At 41.3% G+C, this 15,331-nt stretch overlaps 1 protein-coding gene across 3 annotated transcripts in view; it reads right to left on the reverse strand.

The window, feature by feature from the left end:
• Positions 1-15,331, reverse strand: part of TARS1 (threonyl-tRNA synthetase 1) — a 143,705-nt gene that overhangs the window by 105,950 nt on the left and 22,424 nt on the right. For all 3 annotated transcript variants that reach the window (XM_033933234.1, XM_033933225.1, XM_033933241.1), the window contains exons 2-3: positions 5,879-5,959; positions 2,690-2,880 (exon numbers count right to left, since the gene is read on the reverse strand). In XM_033933234.1, coding sequence (XP_033789125.1) covers positions 2,690-2,880; positions 5,879-5,950 — 263 coding nt within the window. In that variant the 5' untranslated portion in view covers positions 5,951-5,959. The remainder of the gene's footprint in view (positions 1-2,689; positions 2,881-5,878; positions 5,960-15,331) is intronic.

A 15,331-nucleotide genomic window follows, 5' to 3' on the forward strand; every position in this document is an offset into this window, starting at 1 on the left:
ACATGAGACTTCATTACCCTACGTTTTGAGGTGACGTAGCAGTACAATGTCGGTTCCCTGAAGCAGTACCAAAACGTATCACGTCGGAACCAGTGATTCTTAAGTTAAATTCTTATAACCTCTATTTAGAGTCATTAATATAAGACACAGAGTTTATAGCTTGTTTAGCAATAGCAAGTGTTATACTTACCATCGTTATCACTTTGACACTGTATTGGACAATGCAATGATTGGGTGGTGAAGCGGTTACATCTGCCTTCATGTCTCTGAGCATTAGTTCCAACAGTAGTTGGATACCTCCTCAAGTTTACTTTTGAGGATAACGGAGATGAACTGGCTAGCAAGGTCAGAGCATAGCTTCCATCTGCATGCTTCTAGAAGATAGACATGGCCATCTGCCATGTTGAACAAGATGCCCGGGTATTCCAGGAACTGCGTTGGTGACAAATGGTTCTTCCACTAATTCAGAATCCAACCCAGGCTTTCTACAACTCAGAGGACCTGAGCTACCAAGTGCTGCCCTTCTATGAACAAGAGAGCCCTGATCAGTCAGCTGTCCAAGTAGGGATGCACCTGTAAGCCCTTCCTCTACAGTTAGGCCACAATCCTGGTATGAAATAGGGACAAAGGAGACTGAGGACTTCATCCAAGCCATGTTTGATACAAAATGACGCAATTTGAACCTTTTGGAGAACTTTGGAAAAAAAAAATCTGGAAAAATCCAAGATGGCTGCCGGCAGCATTTTGATGCCAAAAAACACTAAAAATAAAAACCAGCGATTTTAGAGTTGGGGAAACATGTGGGAATATTCAGAAACTTTGAAAAGTCACATTTGCAGACATCCCAAACCCCCACCCCTCCCTGATTCCCCTCATAGGCTGTAACAGCTTTACTCACTGTGTCCTGTTTGGCAATCTGTCTTAGCTTCAAAGATAGATGGATCAGGGAGATCACTGTTTCAAAGAAAACATTTTTCCAGCGCTGCATTTTTGGGCTACCAATCAAACAAGCATTTGACCAAGCCTCCTCCTCCACAGACCGTGACACGTAAAAAGGGGGGAAGGCAAGACACAGCCAGCACCCTGCAAGATACCGCTGAGCCTCTTAGGGAAGCCTAACAGCCTGCACTCAAACCCCTGCAAGCAGTAGGTGAGCAAGCTACAAAGGAACAAGCCCGAGCTCCAAAAATGCTTTTGCAGGCTGGCTAACAGGTACCACAAGGGATTGGCCTGTCAGCTGCAGACCACAGTCAGCTTCTTCTCCATGCAGGCAGAGCTGAACCCTTGCACAGGGAAGCTCTTAGCACCAAAAACTGAAGAAAGAAGCCACAAAAACCAACTAAAATAAAGAAAAAGGCAGAACTGAACAGAAACACTCCTTCAGGCTTGTGCGCAGAAGGGAAAAACTAGGTCAGTGTCTCAAACTTTTTCAAGCTATGGCTGGAGGCCTCTGGGCATGAGCGGAGGTAGATGTGATGACATCACATGCATGTGTGATGTCGTCATGGTGACGCCCGTGCACGCGCGGAGGCCCTCAGACAGAGCCCTGAGCTTGCTAACCCTGAAACTGATACACCAGTGGGGGGGGGGGGGGGCATGGAGAGGAGAAGCGCCGGCTTACTGCTTACAGGATGTACCTCTCACCATGAGAGGCATACATGTCCTATAGGTAGTCAGCTGGCACCGGCGCATCTCCTATTCACCAGCATCTCACAGTACAACCAGAATCTCACCGTGGCACACAGTTTGCGATACAATGCTGTAGGTGGCAGCAAAACCCTCTAAAGTAGGAAGGATACAGAAAAAAATCTGGAGTGGATTTCTTCTGTAAGGCTCGTGGCTAAGGGGAAATTACCTGCTTGTCCAGACTGACACACCTATTGCTCTAGAAAAAATGGATAACTTATCTGGATGCCTACTATGTGGCTGCTACCGCTTGAATGATTAAGTTATAAAGGGTGTTGCTCTATATAAAATTTTAAACACAACCCTCAAACTGCCCAAAATTGTGGCCTTTCAGTGGCTTTAACAGTCAGAATTTATGCATCCTGCAGCTCTTCAAACTGGAAAAAAAGAACTATGTTAGCACCAGGCACCCACTATAACCAATACAAATAAGCAAACCTCTTGTAACATTAAAGCCAAACCATAGGATAAGGAAAATAATTTTTTTAAAAAGGGGGGGAGGGAAACACAAGATAAGACTTTACGCTTGGCCCAACCCACCAATAGTTAGGGATCTAAAATAAACTTGAGAATTAAGAAAATATTAAAAAATAGAAAACCAGAACATATGCCAACTTCAAAAGCATTATTAAAAACAAACCTGTTTAACCGATTTGTATCCTAAGACCTCTTATGCCCGACCTCTTGTATCCCAAGATCTCTTATGCCTTCCTCTGTTATCCTGCTCACCTTGATATATTGTACCTATATCCTGCTTACTTATATAAATTGTATCTATATTCGCTGATTGTACCTATTCGCTGATTGTCCAGCCCTTCTTTGTTGTAAACCGCCTTGAACTACTACGGCTTTGGCGGTATAGAAGAATAAAATTATTATTATTATTATTAATGAACTCCTTTTTTGAGTAGTCCCCACATAAGTAGTTATTAATACCAGGCCCCTCCTACAGAAGAAACATGTTGAAAACAAAGGTGCATTCTGAAGCAAGAGCCAATCCTACCTGATTCCACAAGCAATCTGATAAGGTGTGGTCTTCCAGGACTCAGCATCAATCTGTTTACCATCGGGCAAAATCACTTTAATAGTCTTGCTCTCTTTTGCAGCTCTCTCTGCCAGAAGATTATCATGTTCTGCTTTCAGCTTACTGTATATCTCTAGACGCTCTACAATATATTCAGGCCAAGGATTTAACTGTGGAACAGATTAAGGTGAAAAGATTTTTTTTCATATGTATAGTTACATCAAAAGGAGGAGGTAGCTGTCTGCACTTCAATTTTAGGATATTTCCCAGAGGGTGTACTGAAGCAAAAAATTATTATCCTTTAAATATTATTCACCAGTATTTGGAACACATAAATAAAACATTAGCCTTGGAGAAAACTATTCAAATCATGATGATTGAACACTTCCCTATACCTTGCTAAAGCACACTCACATTTGCACTGCAGTGATCATTAAAGCCTAAAGATGCCTAGAATGCTAAAGGGTCATGCTTATTTGACAGTCTAGTTCATATGTGTCAAACACAAGGCCCCTGGGCCGAATCTGGCTCATCTGGCCTTTTATTTGGCCCATGGCAACATTCCCGATTTTCCCCTTCTAAGCCCAGCGTGTCCTCCCCTCCGTGCCGGTCCGATGATGCCATGCCGGAAAATCCGCTGGTCTCGGCAGTGCTGTTCGTGGCTCCCCCCCTCTTGCCCTCCATCCACCGCAGTCAACCCGGGTGGAAACAGGAATGCGCGTCATTGGAGACAGACCATGGCAGGCAAAAAAGCAGGAGGAGGAGCCACTCACAGCACTCCCGAATCGCTGAGGCCAGCAGATTCCCCGGAACGGCAGCAATATTGGACCGGCATCGGAGGGAAAGGCACAACGGGCTATGAAGAGAGCGAGATGAAGGGAGATAGGTTGGACCTGGGGTAGTGTGGAGAAAGAGGGAAAAAGTTACTTGAAGGGAGAACCGTTGGGAAGAGAAAGGGAGAAATGGTGGACCTGGGGGGAGGGAGGCAGGAAGACAGGGGGAGAGATAGGATAGGGGTCAGTTGGGAAGAGAATGGGAGAGAAGTTGAATCTGGAGATGGAAGGGGATGAAGAAATGTTAGGCCTGGGGGTAGAAGGGAGAGAAAGACGAGTCTCTTTTTTTTTTCCTTCCATCTCATTGTTCAGCATCAAGGGAGGGAGGGAAGAAGAACAACAGAAAAGATACGGAGCAAAATGTTGGATCAAGAGGAGAGAGGCGGATAGACAAAAGGAAATAGGAGGCTGGGAAAGGAGTGAAATAGGAAATGGGAAAGCTACAGAATAAGAGAAGATGGAAAATTGATAGGTAGCTGAAAAGGAGAAGGATGAGAAAGAGGACAAGATTTGAGTGGACAAAGGTAGAAAAGAAAAAAGGAGAAAAGTTGAAAAGTAAAAATCAATATGTTGGAGACAGGGACTGGAACAAGAGAGAAGAGGAGAAAAAATGGACAGCAGACACTGGAAAGAGAATTAGAAGATAGACAAAATCAGAAAGAGAAACTGGGACCAAAAGCAAAATGACTAGACAACAAAAGGTAGAAAAAATAATTTTATTTTCTATTTTGTCATTACAATATGTCAGATTTGAAATGTGTATCCTGCCAGAGCTGGTGTTGAACAGCAAGCATGAACTAGGACCTAAAAGAGAGGAAAAGTCTTTTTTATTTATTTTGTAGCCGGCGTGGGGTTGGAGAGGTTGTATCCCTATATTTCTACTAAGACTAACCCCCTCCTTTGTTGGTGCGCAGGGTAGGTTTTGGTACCGACGATTGATCTGACGCTCACAGAAGTCCTGTGAGCATCGGAGCCGCCACCGGTGCTGGGGCCCACACTGCGCGTCAGCAAAGGAGGGGGCAAGTATCTTAATAAAAAATCCGGCCCACGACTTAGCCTGCGTTTTAGATTTCGGCCCCTTATGTGATTTGAGTTTGACACCCCTGGTCTAGTTGCTGTACTAGATTTCAAGTACTAAATATACAGTAGGCGGCTAGTTATCCGTAAGCTGATTTTTTGGATGTCCAATTATCCGGATTGCTTTGGGGGGTCTTAGTTTATATTTGAGTCCCCCCCCCCCAAAGTACCATTCCTATCAGCCTCCATCCCATTAGTGTTCCTTCTCTGCTTCTGCCGCCACTGCCATCAGCCCTTCTCAGCACCCTCCTCCCGAAATAGAAAACTTTCCCCCCACTGTCAGAAAGCCCCCTACAAGAGAAGAGAGTGTTCTCCCTCCCTCACCAAACAGACACCATCAACCCCCCTCGCGGACTCAGAGGAAGAACCCCAGGCCTACCTTGTGTCCCTTGTGGTCTAGTGGCACACTGGGGCAGGAGCAATTCCTACTCGCTCCTGCCCATGCTCTTTGAGTAGCATGACTATGAGTAGCCTCGCAAGACTGTTGCTGAAAGTCTCGGCAGCTATTTTTGTCACTGAAAGAGCATGGGCAGGAACAAGTAAGAATCGCCTTGATACCAGCACACCGTTAGACCACAAGGTAGGCCTGGGGTCTTTCCTCTGGGTCCGGGAGGGATTTGGTGGTGTTTGTTCAGGGAGGGAGGGGGGGGGGGAACACTGTCTTTTCTTGTGCAACTACTCATATCCACTGAACCAGATCTACCCACAGCTTTGAGTAAAGTGGCTGCCTGTCTAACCGCAACTCAGGAATAGGCAAAGAACCAACAAACTGACTGAATCCAAAACACAACAGAGATTCTTTGAGTTCCTAATACAAGTGGACAAATACCCGACTTCAAAATGCCTTTTAGGAGGTATGAACTCCCACTAAAATCAGAAATTAAAACAAAAAAAAGAGCAACGACTGCAGATGGTGAATGATAAAATGCATGCTTGCTTGTCGACTATCAAGACACATTTTGAGTTAAATTTGCACTCAAAAATAAGCATATCCATCACATTGATTAGCAATTCTATCTTATCAACTTTAGTTTCATCATTATTACAATTACCCATATATAGCTTAAAGAACTTTTAATAAATAACTCTCAAATTTCAATTTTTTTTTTGTTTTTGCAATTTTATAATTTAAATTATAATTTGCTGCAAAAAACATTTGCTCCGTTTAGTGTGCCGGAAAGTTTGAGAGACACTGCAATAAACAGCTCTGAGTGTAAATAAAGATACCACAGATTGCATCATCATTCAAGATATTTACCTCAGCCAGACCTCCGTCACCAGATCCTTCTTTGTTTTTCTTCTTTCCACTTTCTTTTCTTTTCTCTTCCATATTGCCTTTCTAAAGAGAAGAAACCAAGATGAACCTTCCAACAACCACAAAAAAACAGGCTGTACTAGAATTCTTTAGAAGAGCACAGATGTCTACATTCCCTTATACAAGGGTGGCTTGAAAAGTTTGATTAAAAAAAAACAAAAAATCAAGTTAAACAAATATTTTTTTTTATTGTGACAAAACCTATTTTTCTGACGGGATGGAAAAACTGGATACTCGCTGGACTATGGCCTAGATGCACTAAAGCCAGTGATCGTTGCTAAACCTGTTTTAACAGCTTTAGCAATGATTGCATTTGCCTACCCGATGCAGAAAATGGCTCACCACATAGTTCTCTGCACAATTGCTCATTCCCCGATCCAACCATGCAAATAAGCTCATTAATATTGAAATGCCATGTAAACTAGTAGAGCGATTGATGCAGTATGGCTTCAAAATGCACAATAAAAAGTCAAGACCAGTCACTTACCTGTCTAACTTTTTTTTTTTTTTATAATGGGCACAGATGCTATGCATGTTACAAATGCACAATATCTGCCCCATTAGAAGAAAAAAAGCCTCTTCCCCGGAACTGACCTCCTGCAACAGCGAAAACGGCAGGAAGAATGCCCACTTCCTCCTGCCAATCTGACCCCACCCCCACCAGCTGAGAAAAAATGGCAGGAGCAATGCCCACTAGCAAATTCTATATAATCTGCCCAAAGTTAGGCATATAACCAAAGTTTCCAAGTTTATTAAAAATTTGTTATACTATAATATAATATATAAAATGGAAAGATTTATTGCAATACAGTGCAGTTTTTCCAGGAAATTTCAGGATGTGTGGGAGCCATTTACAAAGTATTGTACCGATAAGATGACATTTTATTTTTTATTTTTTCCCTTAAATTTACAAGTTTGATTGTGAGGGGGGGAGGGGAGGGTAAATTTATTGTTACATATTGTATAAGGTGTTGATTATATGATAAGAAAGGGTGGGAGATAAGAGCATATAATTTGTACCATTGATGATTATTAAGTGTTATATTTATTGTTAATTTGTTTGGATATATTGTTACACTTATTGTAAATTTGAAAATGAATAAAGAATAAGAAAAAAAAATTGTTATACTGACAAATCAAAACTTCTTAGCGGTTTATAGAACATTAAAAGGGTACATAATGTGAGTAACAATGCTAATAACTTAACAAAAAACCCCAAAATAGTAGGCTCATAACAAAACAGGAACAAAAAGAATTAAGGTAGAACTACATTATTGATAGGAAAGAAAGGACAGGAAAAGGGAAATACAATTGGTAGGGAAGACACCGATAATTGGCTTGAAATGGACTTAATTGAAAGTTAGGAACCTAACTCGAAAAAACACGGAGTCTATAAAAAAGTAGGCACATAGTCTTTAGCACCTACCTAAAAGTGGGTGTGGTTCAGGTGGATTGTGTAACTAGAACCAAGACTTCTCTATATATTCACAAAGAAGTGCCTAACTTGAAAACATGCCCACAATCCACCTCAGTCAGAGATAATAAGTAGTGAGATAAATGCTCTCAAAGTATACAAAATAGAGAGGTCAAAAACAATAACAAAAGTGTAACTAGAACCAAGACTTCTCTATATATGAAAGTCAAATATGAGTCTTAAATATAGGTGTTGAAATAAGGTAATACAATTTTCACATACAAGTGGGCATACATGTGAAAATTGTATTACCTTATTTCAACACCTATATTTAAGACTCATATTTGACTTTCATATATAGAGAAGTCTTGGTTCTAGTTACACTTTTGTTATTGTTTTTGACCTCTCTATTTTGTATACTTTGAGAGCATTTATCTCACTACTTATTATCTCTGACTGAGGTGGATTGTGGGCATGTTTTCAAGTTAGGCACTTCTTTGTGAATTAGATGCAGGTATTTAGGCAAAGAAAACCCTGGCATAAATTAGGATGCCTAATGACGCCTAAGCCCGTAATAAGCATGATTCAGTTCAGTTCAAGTTTCAGGTTTTATTAATGACTTGTTATCCCACAAAATGAAATGAGCCTTCTCGGTGGCTTACAAGTTAAAATTTTTTTTAGGGAAGGCAAAAGGGTTAAGTGAGAATGACACAAACATTAAAAGGGGGGGGATAAGGGTAGGGTTACCAGACGTCCAGGAAAACCCAGACATGTCCTCTTTTTAGAAGACTGTCCAGACTTTCCATAATCTAATATAATCTAATCTAATCTAATCCTTAGGTTTGTATAACGCATCATCTCCACGTTCGTAGAGCTCGATGTGGTTTACAGTAGGAGAAATAGGAAGGAACTACAACAGAGGGTTAGAGGTAGAAGTGTGAAGAAAATTTAGAGGACTTGGGATGCCAAGATATAAGAGTTTCCTTGATTCTTAAGTTGGAGGGAGACTTACATTTTTTGAGAAAAGCCAGGTTTTCAGATGTTTGCGGAAAACTTGGAGAGAGCTCAAGTTCCGAAGAGGGGAGGTAAGGTTGTTCCAGAGCTCAGTGATTTTGAAGTGGAGGGAGGTCCCTAGCTTTCCTGTGTGGGAAATGCCTTTTAGCGAGGGGAAGGATAGTTTTAATTTGTGTGAGGATCTGGTGGTATTAGGGTTTGAGGAATTCCAAGAAAGAGGGATAAAGGGAGGGAGGCTACCATATAGGATTTTGAAAGTTAAACAGGCGCATTAATCTGGCAGTTTGTCCGGGTTTTGGAAAGCCCTGAGCTCCGGTTGCATCTGGAGGACCTTCAACAAACATGCGCGGATGACATTACATGCATCCGTGCATGCTGGAAGCCCTCCAGATGTGGCCTGGAAGTCAAGAAAAAGAGAAGCAACTTTTGGGGGTGGGGCTGGAGGCAGATAAGGGCGGGCCATGTCTTTAGGTTTTTCCTTCTTTAAATCTGGTAACCCTAGGTAGGGGGATACAACTACAATTTATAATAATAAAGAAAGGGAGGGGGGAAAAAACACAAGGGGAATCTGTATCTATCTGCAATGTCCGGTACTATGCTATGATGGAACAGTTAGTCGGTGTCGATTGGCTGTTCTAAGGGATCCAGTGGGAGCATAAGGAATTAAATGTCGTAAAAGGTGAAGAGGTTCTCCTGATGTCAGTATTTTGAAAGTAAGGACCAGTGTGTCTAACTTTTATAGAATTGTGTTTAGTGCTTTACTAGTTGGTGCCGATTTTTTTCGGCAGATTATATAGAATCAGGCCCAGAATGTGTGCTAACTAAACTGATATTCTATAAAGGCCACGCCATACATTATGAATCATCCTGGCGCCTGAGTAACCTAAACAGAATTGTCCCAAAAAAGCTTTTTATGCAGTAATTGCTATAGCAAAAGATATTTTAAAACTTCCCAACAAAAACCCATCAAGTGGCACATAAATGTTGTTGGTGACATATCTATATTTGGTCTAAACAGTCTAAGTGCATCCTTAAGGATTGCTACTACTCTGATTTCTTGCCTCAAGTCCACCCTCCCTCCATAGACTGCTGCACCTACCTTCTTTCTTGCAAGGAAATTTTGGAGGCAGCTCCTAGACCTGAAGCAAGAGTTGACGAGGCCTGAGTATACTTAGCAGCTAAAGCAATTATGATGCCCAATTTTCCTCTGGCTCCTAAAAATTGTTGCAAGTCTTTTCAAAAATAAGTTTTCAATTCCTGCTGATAAACACAAGATTTCAGAAACCATCCGGAAATCTAGCTGTCGGTTTTGATTCCTGGGAGGTTTCAAAAGGGAGGAAAGAGCATTAATAATAATGCTACTAACCCACCTATAATTGAACAATGACACATAAGGCAACTTAGAGGAGGTCACCCTGACAGTCAGTACAACAGGGTTTAAAATTAACCTGTCCCACAAATTACACCTGCGAGATCAAACACACCTTAAAAACCACAGTAGTAAAGCAGATGCTCGTAGTCGGGGAAGGTTAATTAAACACAAATTTTAAGGGCACCACAGAATGAGTAGCTGAAAACTAACAGCAGAATGCAGGACTTCAAAAAGGCAGTGAATGAGATAATGAAGAGGAGCTGTTTCATGAACCGCATAACATACAGAATGTATTCTGTGGAGTCTGAAGGAAGAAATCACCAGGACAAACAATTTTAATTACATAAGGGGTCGATATTCAAAGCGATTTAAATGGCCAGGCGAGGCTTTTGCAGATGAGGACAGAGCTTGCAGAGGTGAAGCAGAGACAGAGAGATTCAGAATGGATGGAGACAAATTTGTCCCCGTGTCATTCTCTACGGCAGGGGTAGGGAACTCCGGTCCTCGAGAGCCGTATTCCAGTCGGGTTTTCAGGATTTCCCCAATGAATATACATGAGATCTATTTGCATGCACTGCTTTCAATGCATATTCATTGTGGAAATCCTGAAAACCCGACTGGAATATGGCTCTCGAGGACCGGAGTTCCCTACCCCTGCTCTACGGGTATATTCTGTGACACTTAACCAGATAGTGCCACTGAATATACACTTCGTGCGTAAATTGAAACTGGCTATTTTGTGAGTGGTCCAGTTTGGCAAGAAAAAGAACGATATCCTAAGGACATTTGTCAGAAAACTTGAATCGTAACGCGTAAATGGAAAAAACAGATTAGTGTATCAGGATGTTAAGAGATTGCAGCGGAAATTCCAACCTCAGTTCGGATGCTTAAAGACCCTGATGGATTGATTCTTAAAGCGTTAAAAAGAGATGGAAAGAATATATGGAAAATTTATACAAAAAAGGCAACGAGGATAACATTGGGGAAATTGAACTGGAAACTGACGCCGAAGAAGAACCAGATATTTTTAAAGAAGTCATAGTAGCAATTAAAGTCACTTGGTATCGACAGTATTCCAAGTGAATTAATCAGAGGCTCCGAAGGTGATATCATGGAACTCACTTAACTGCATTAATAGTTTTGCAAGGAAAAACCATGGCCAACCGATTAAAGATCAGTGTTCATACCTATACCGAAGAAAGGCGATGCCAAGGACTGTAGCAACTACAGAACAATTGCATTAATTCCACAAACCAGCAAAATATTGCTGAAAATAATACAAGAACTACCGGAAGTTCAAGCTGACTTCAGAAAGGTTGAGGAACAAGAGACATTATTGCCAATGTTAGATGGTTATTGGAGAACAGCAAAGAATATCAAAAGCCCCTATACTATTGCTTCATCGACTATTTATTTTATTTATTTGTTCATTTTTCTATACTGTTCTCTCAGGAGAGCTCAGAAAGATTTACATGAATTTATTCAGGTACTCAAGCATTTTTCCTTGTCTGTCCCAGTGGGCTCACATTCTATCTAATGTACCTGGGGCAATGGAGAGAATTAAGTGACTTGCCCAGGGTCACAAGGAGTAGCGTGGGTTTGAACTCACATCCCCACGGTGCTGAAGCTGTAGCTTTAACCACTGCGCCACACTCTCCCCCTTTCTCCTCTCCGCCCCCTCCCCCGCTCCTCTCCTTACCTCACGAATGCCCCTTGCCTTCTCCCATACCTTTTTTTATTTCCCCAGCATGAGGTTGCTGCCCATGTCAGCATCGGTGCTACCTCTAACATCACTTCCGGGACCCACACCTAGGAAGTGACGTCAAAGGGTGAGCCAACACCGATGTGGGCATGTTGCTTGCACTGGAGAAATTAAAAAGGTAGGCGGAACGGTAAGGGGGTGGGCACCACCACCCTGGGCGCCTCTCACATTTATTATGCCACTGCTTGGCACTCTTCAATTAAGACTCAACAAAGTATTTAAAAGCAAGGAAATAACATTCCAAACGAAGATCAGATTTATCCACACACTCATTTTCTCAATGGTCAATTTTGGATGCAAAAACTAGACACTACGGAAACAAGACAGAAAAAAGATAGACTCATTTGAGCTTTGGTCCTGGAGAAGGATTTTTTGCATGTCGTGGACTGCCATAAGAACTAACAAATCGATTCTGGAAGAGATCAAACCAGCTATGTCACTCAAAGCCCAAATGATGAAGTTACGACTGTCTTAATTTGGTCACACTGTCAGAAGAGAGAGATAATTGGAGAAGGACATCATGTTTGGAAAGATCAAAGGAACCAGGTGAAGAGGGCAACCTGCAATCAGATGGCTGAACACATTGAAAACAACCATGGGGATGTCACTGGAAGACCTCTTACTAGACTAGCACAAAATCTATTTCTTTTTAGATCTATAATTCAAGTTACTAGGACTCAAACACGAGTCGATAGCACCTAACACAGTGAGAATGCTTTGCTGCCTCAGGAACCATAAATTCTACACTGCACTAGAAAATACTTAATGAGAATGTCCAGTTAACTTTCAACAGCTGGAGCAGAAGTGTAACTGACCCAAACATGTAGAGGTTGGTGCAATTCCTAGATAGAAAAATAAGACACAAGGTTGGACAGGTGTAGCCTAGGGATTAGAGCTAGGATTCCATTTCCACATCTCTCACTGACCCTCCTTGTCACCACTGGGCAAGTTACAAGGAGGATCTATGAGTTCTTGGTTTGGAAAGATGAGTAATCAAATCGGGGTTTATTTGTAGACAAAAAGAAAGTAGAACTCTAGAGCCATTGGAGGAGTGGGCCAGCCTGCAGCAACAGAAGAGGAGCTGGATTTGAGAGCAGATTGAACCTAGAGGAGAGCAGAGACCAAAAGAAAACAGAGAAGGTGACCTGTGGTGTTCAACGTCTTTATTTTTCAATCAATTACATTAAATATCAAAAATACAGAAAATACATGTAAAACCATTCAAAACGTAAATATAAACATAATTTTGTAAAACCATACAAGAAATACATCAGAAGAATGAACCAAATTAAAAACATGAAAGGCCGCGAAGTAATCGTAACACAAAAGAAAAATGCAAGCATTGTATTAAAAAAAGAGGATAAAGGGGAAGAGGGGAAGGGATGAGAAGAGGAAAAAAATGGGGAAAGGAGAGGGGAGGGGTGGTGGGGGAGATAATGAGAAAGCAAAAGGGAAAGGAAATGAGGGGGGAGGGGAAGGCGAATAAAAACAAACCACCATGACAGAAAAGCATAACATATACAATTTTTTTTTTTTTTTTAATAAAACAAATTTTTAAGGAGGCATCATAAAAACATAAAAAATGTAGGAAACACCCGTTGTAGTTACAAAATGAAACCAAAGTTTCATGAAGAGAAACATATATTGCAACAGTGTAACTTCTCTTTGTAATGACATTGTTTTCTCTGTTTGGAACACGGAGCAGTGATTATATGCATATGTTGCAATGTTACCTCTAAAGGTGTCTAACAAATGAGTGAATAATTCAGTACTAAAGCCAGCTCAAGCCTAATTACTTATAAATACTATGTAATATTTAAAAAGTACTAACAATTAGAAGCACAAATGGGAAATAATTACTGCTAAATCCAGCTAAAGCATAATTAGTTGAAAAATATATATAGTACAAGAACATACACCAGCAGCTGCTCCAACACTCATAGGAATTCTACGAGCATCGGAGCAGTTACCACCGCTGCCAGCGCTAAAAGAGGATAGTCAATATAAGTAATAAACATGTAAAAACATCAGACCGCAATGCAAAAGTTGTAAGCATACCTGATTCTCAATGTGTAGTGCCTTATCATAACAGTCTTCTAAGTGAAAAAATATATACTTCAGTATCAATGTAGAAATAAAAACAGAAAAGAAAGGAACAGATAGGAAGGACCAAGAGGAAGAGCAGAGACCACCACCTTCCTGCAGGCTGCTTGGAAGGGCCAGAAGCAGAACACCCATGCTGCTCTTGAGTCTGAAAATTATGGCAGAACTGCATTCCAGACTGTTCACTTAGAAATTAAGCCCTGAATCACATCCTAATTATCTAAGGCGGACACAGTATTAATTTTGATTATATCCTCAGCTGCATATGCATTAGTATTACCACTAGGGAATCAGGAGGCAATATACATATGGAAGAGTTCATTAATACCAGCAGAATAAGGACATTAACGCCCAAGTTTAATGCAAGCACTGGCACCCATGAGATAAAATCAATGGCCTAGAAAACAATTTAGTGAAAGTCAACTGATATGGCTACAGTCATTGAATCATAATTCAGTGATAATCAGGACTGGGTAGTGAGCACAATGGATTATATATATAAAAAAAAAAAAGGACAAAGAGAAACAAGGAAACGTGACAGTATTTCACAATGCCTAGTTTCCTTCTTCGATAGTGAAATTTTCACATGGCAGGAGAGCTTTCAAAATGGTTGATGGCATCATATGTTCCTTATCCTACCTGAGTTTTTAACTAAACTGGTCAGTTTCCCTTCAGGGATTCAAGGAAAGGTTGGATAACTTTCTACTGGAACAGAACATATGCAGGTAAGGGTAGACTCAAACAGGGAACTGGTCTTTCACCTAACGGTCGCCGCATGAGCGGACTGCTGGGCACGACGGACCACTGGTCTGATCCAGCAGCAGCAAATCTTATGTTCTTATGTACAGGATATTCGACAAGCACATTTTGTCCCTAGCAAGTAATTCCCAAATGAATTTAAATATCCCTGCTCAGATGCATAAAGAGAGGTACAGTAGACTCTCAGTTAACCGACACCTTTGGGGACTGGAAGATGCTGGATAAATGTAGTTTCTGGTTGCTGGAAAGTTACTATTAAAAATAGGCCTAACTAATACTATACCCTACCATAAACTGTTCCAGAAAATGCAGGAGATACTACCTTCACAGGGCATGAAAGCAGAAGGAAAACAATGAGGGTGACTGAACACGTTTATTGACTATAAAGACTTGACACGATCATGTTTTAGCCCCAACCGGGCCTGTCTCAGGAGTCTACAAACATAATGTTAAAAAATATATAATAATAAAAAGATATATATATATATATGATAAAATCATATAAATTTACATATACATATCAAAACATGAATATACATTTACACATCCAGTTGGATCAAATTGAATCAGATAAAAAGAGGAGAGAGAAAAGAAATGAATGTATATGCTTGGTGCTGAAACACAATCGTGTCGAGTCTTTATATTCAATAAAAGTTAGCCTGAGCGCTAATCTCGATGGGCGTCAGTAACATGGGGCTGGAAGGCCCTCGTGTCGACCCGTCAGGATTGGCTCTCGATGGGAGGGAGGAGGGTTAAGGGAAGAATGGGGAGATAGGATAGGCTAGAGCTCGTCCTGCCGGGGTTAAAGCTGCAGGATTGGTTAGCGGCAGGACGCTGGGGCGGGCCTGTATTTAGCGAGCAGCTGCCGAATGTCGGGTCTCTTCTTGTCCTCGGCGGCGGCTTTCTCGCCCTCCCTCCCTTTGCGGGGTGGTTGGTCCCCGGGTTGGGAGCTCAGGAGTTGCAGGCAGGGTT

This window comes from Geotrypetes seraphini, chromosome 1 (assembly GCF_902459505.1).
Source record: "Geotrypetes seraphini chromosome 1, aGeoSer1.1, whole genome shotgun sequence".
Classification (NCBI taxonomy): Eukaryota; Metazoa; Chordata; class Amphibia; order Gymnophiona; family Dermophiidae; genus Geotrypetes; species Geotrypetes seraphini.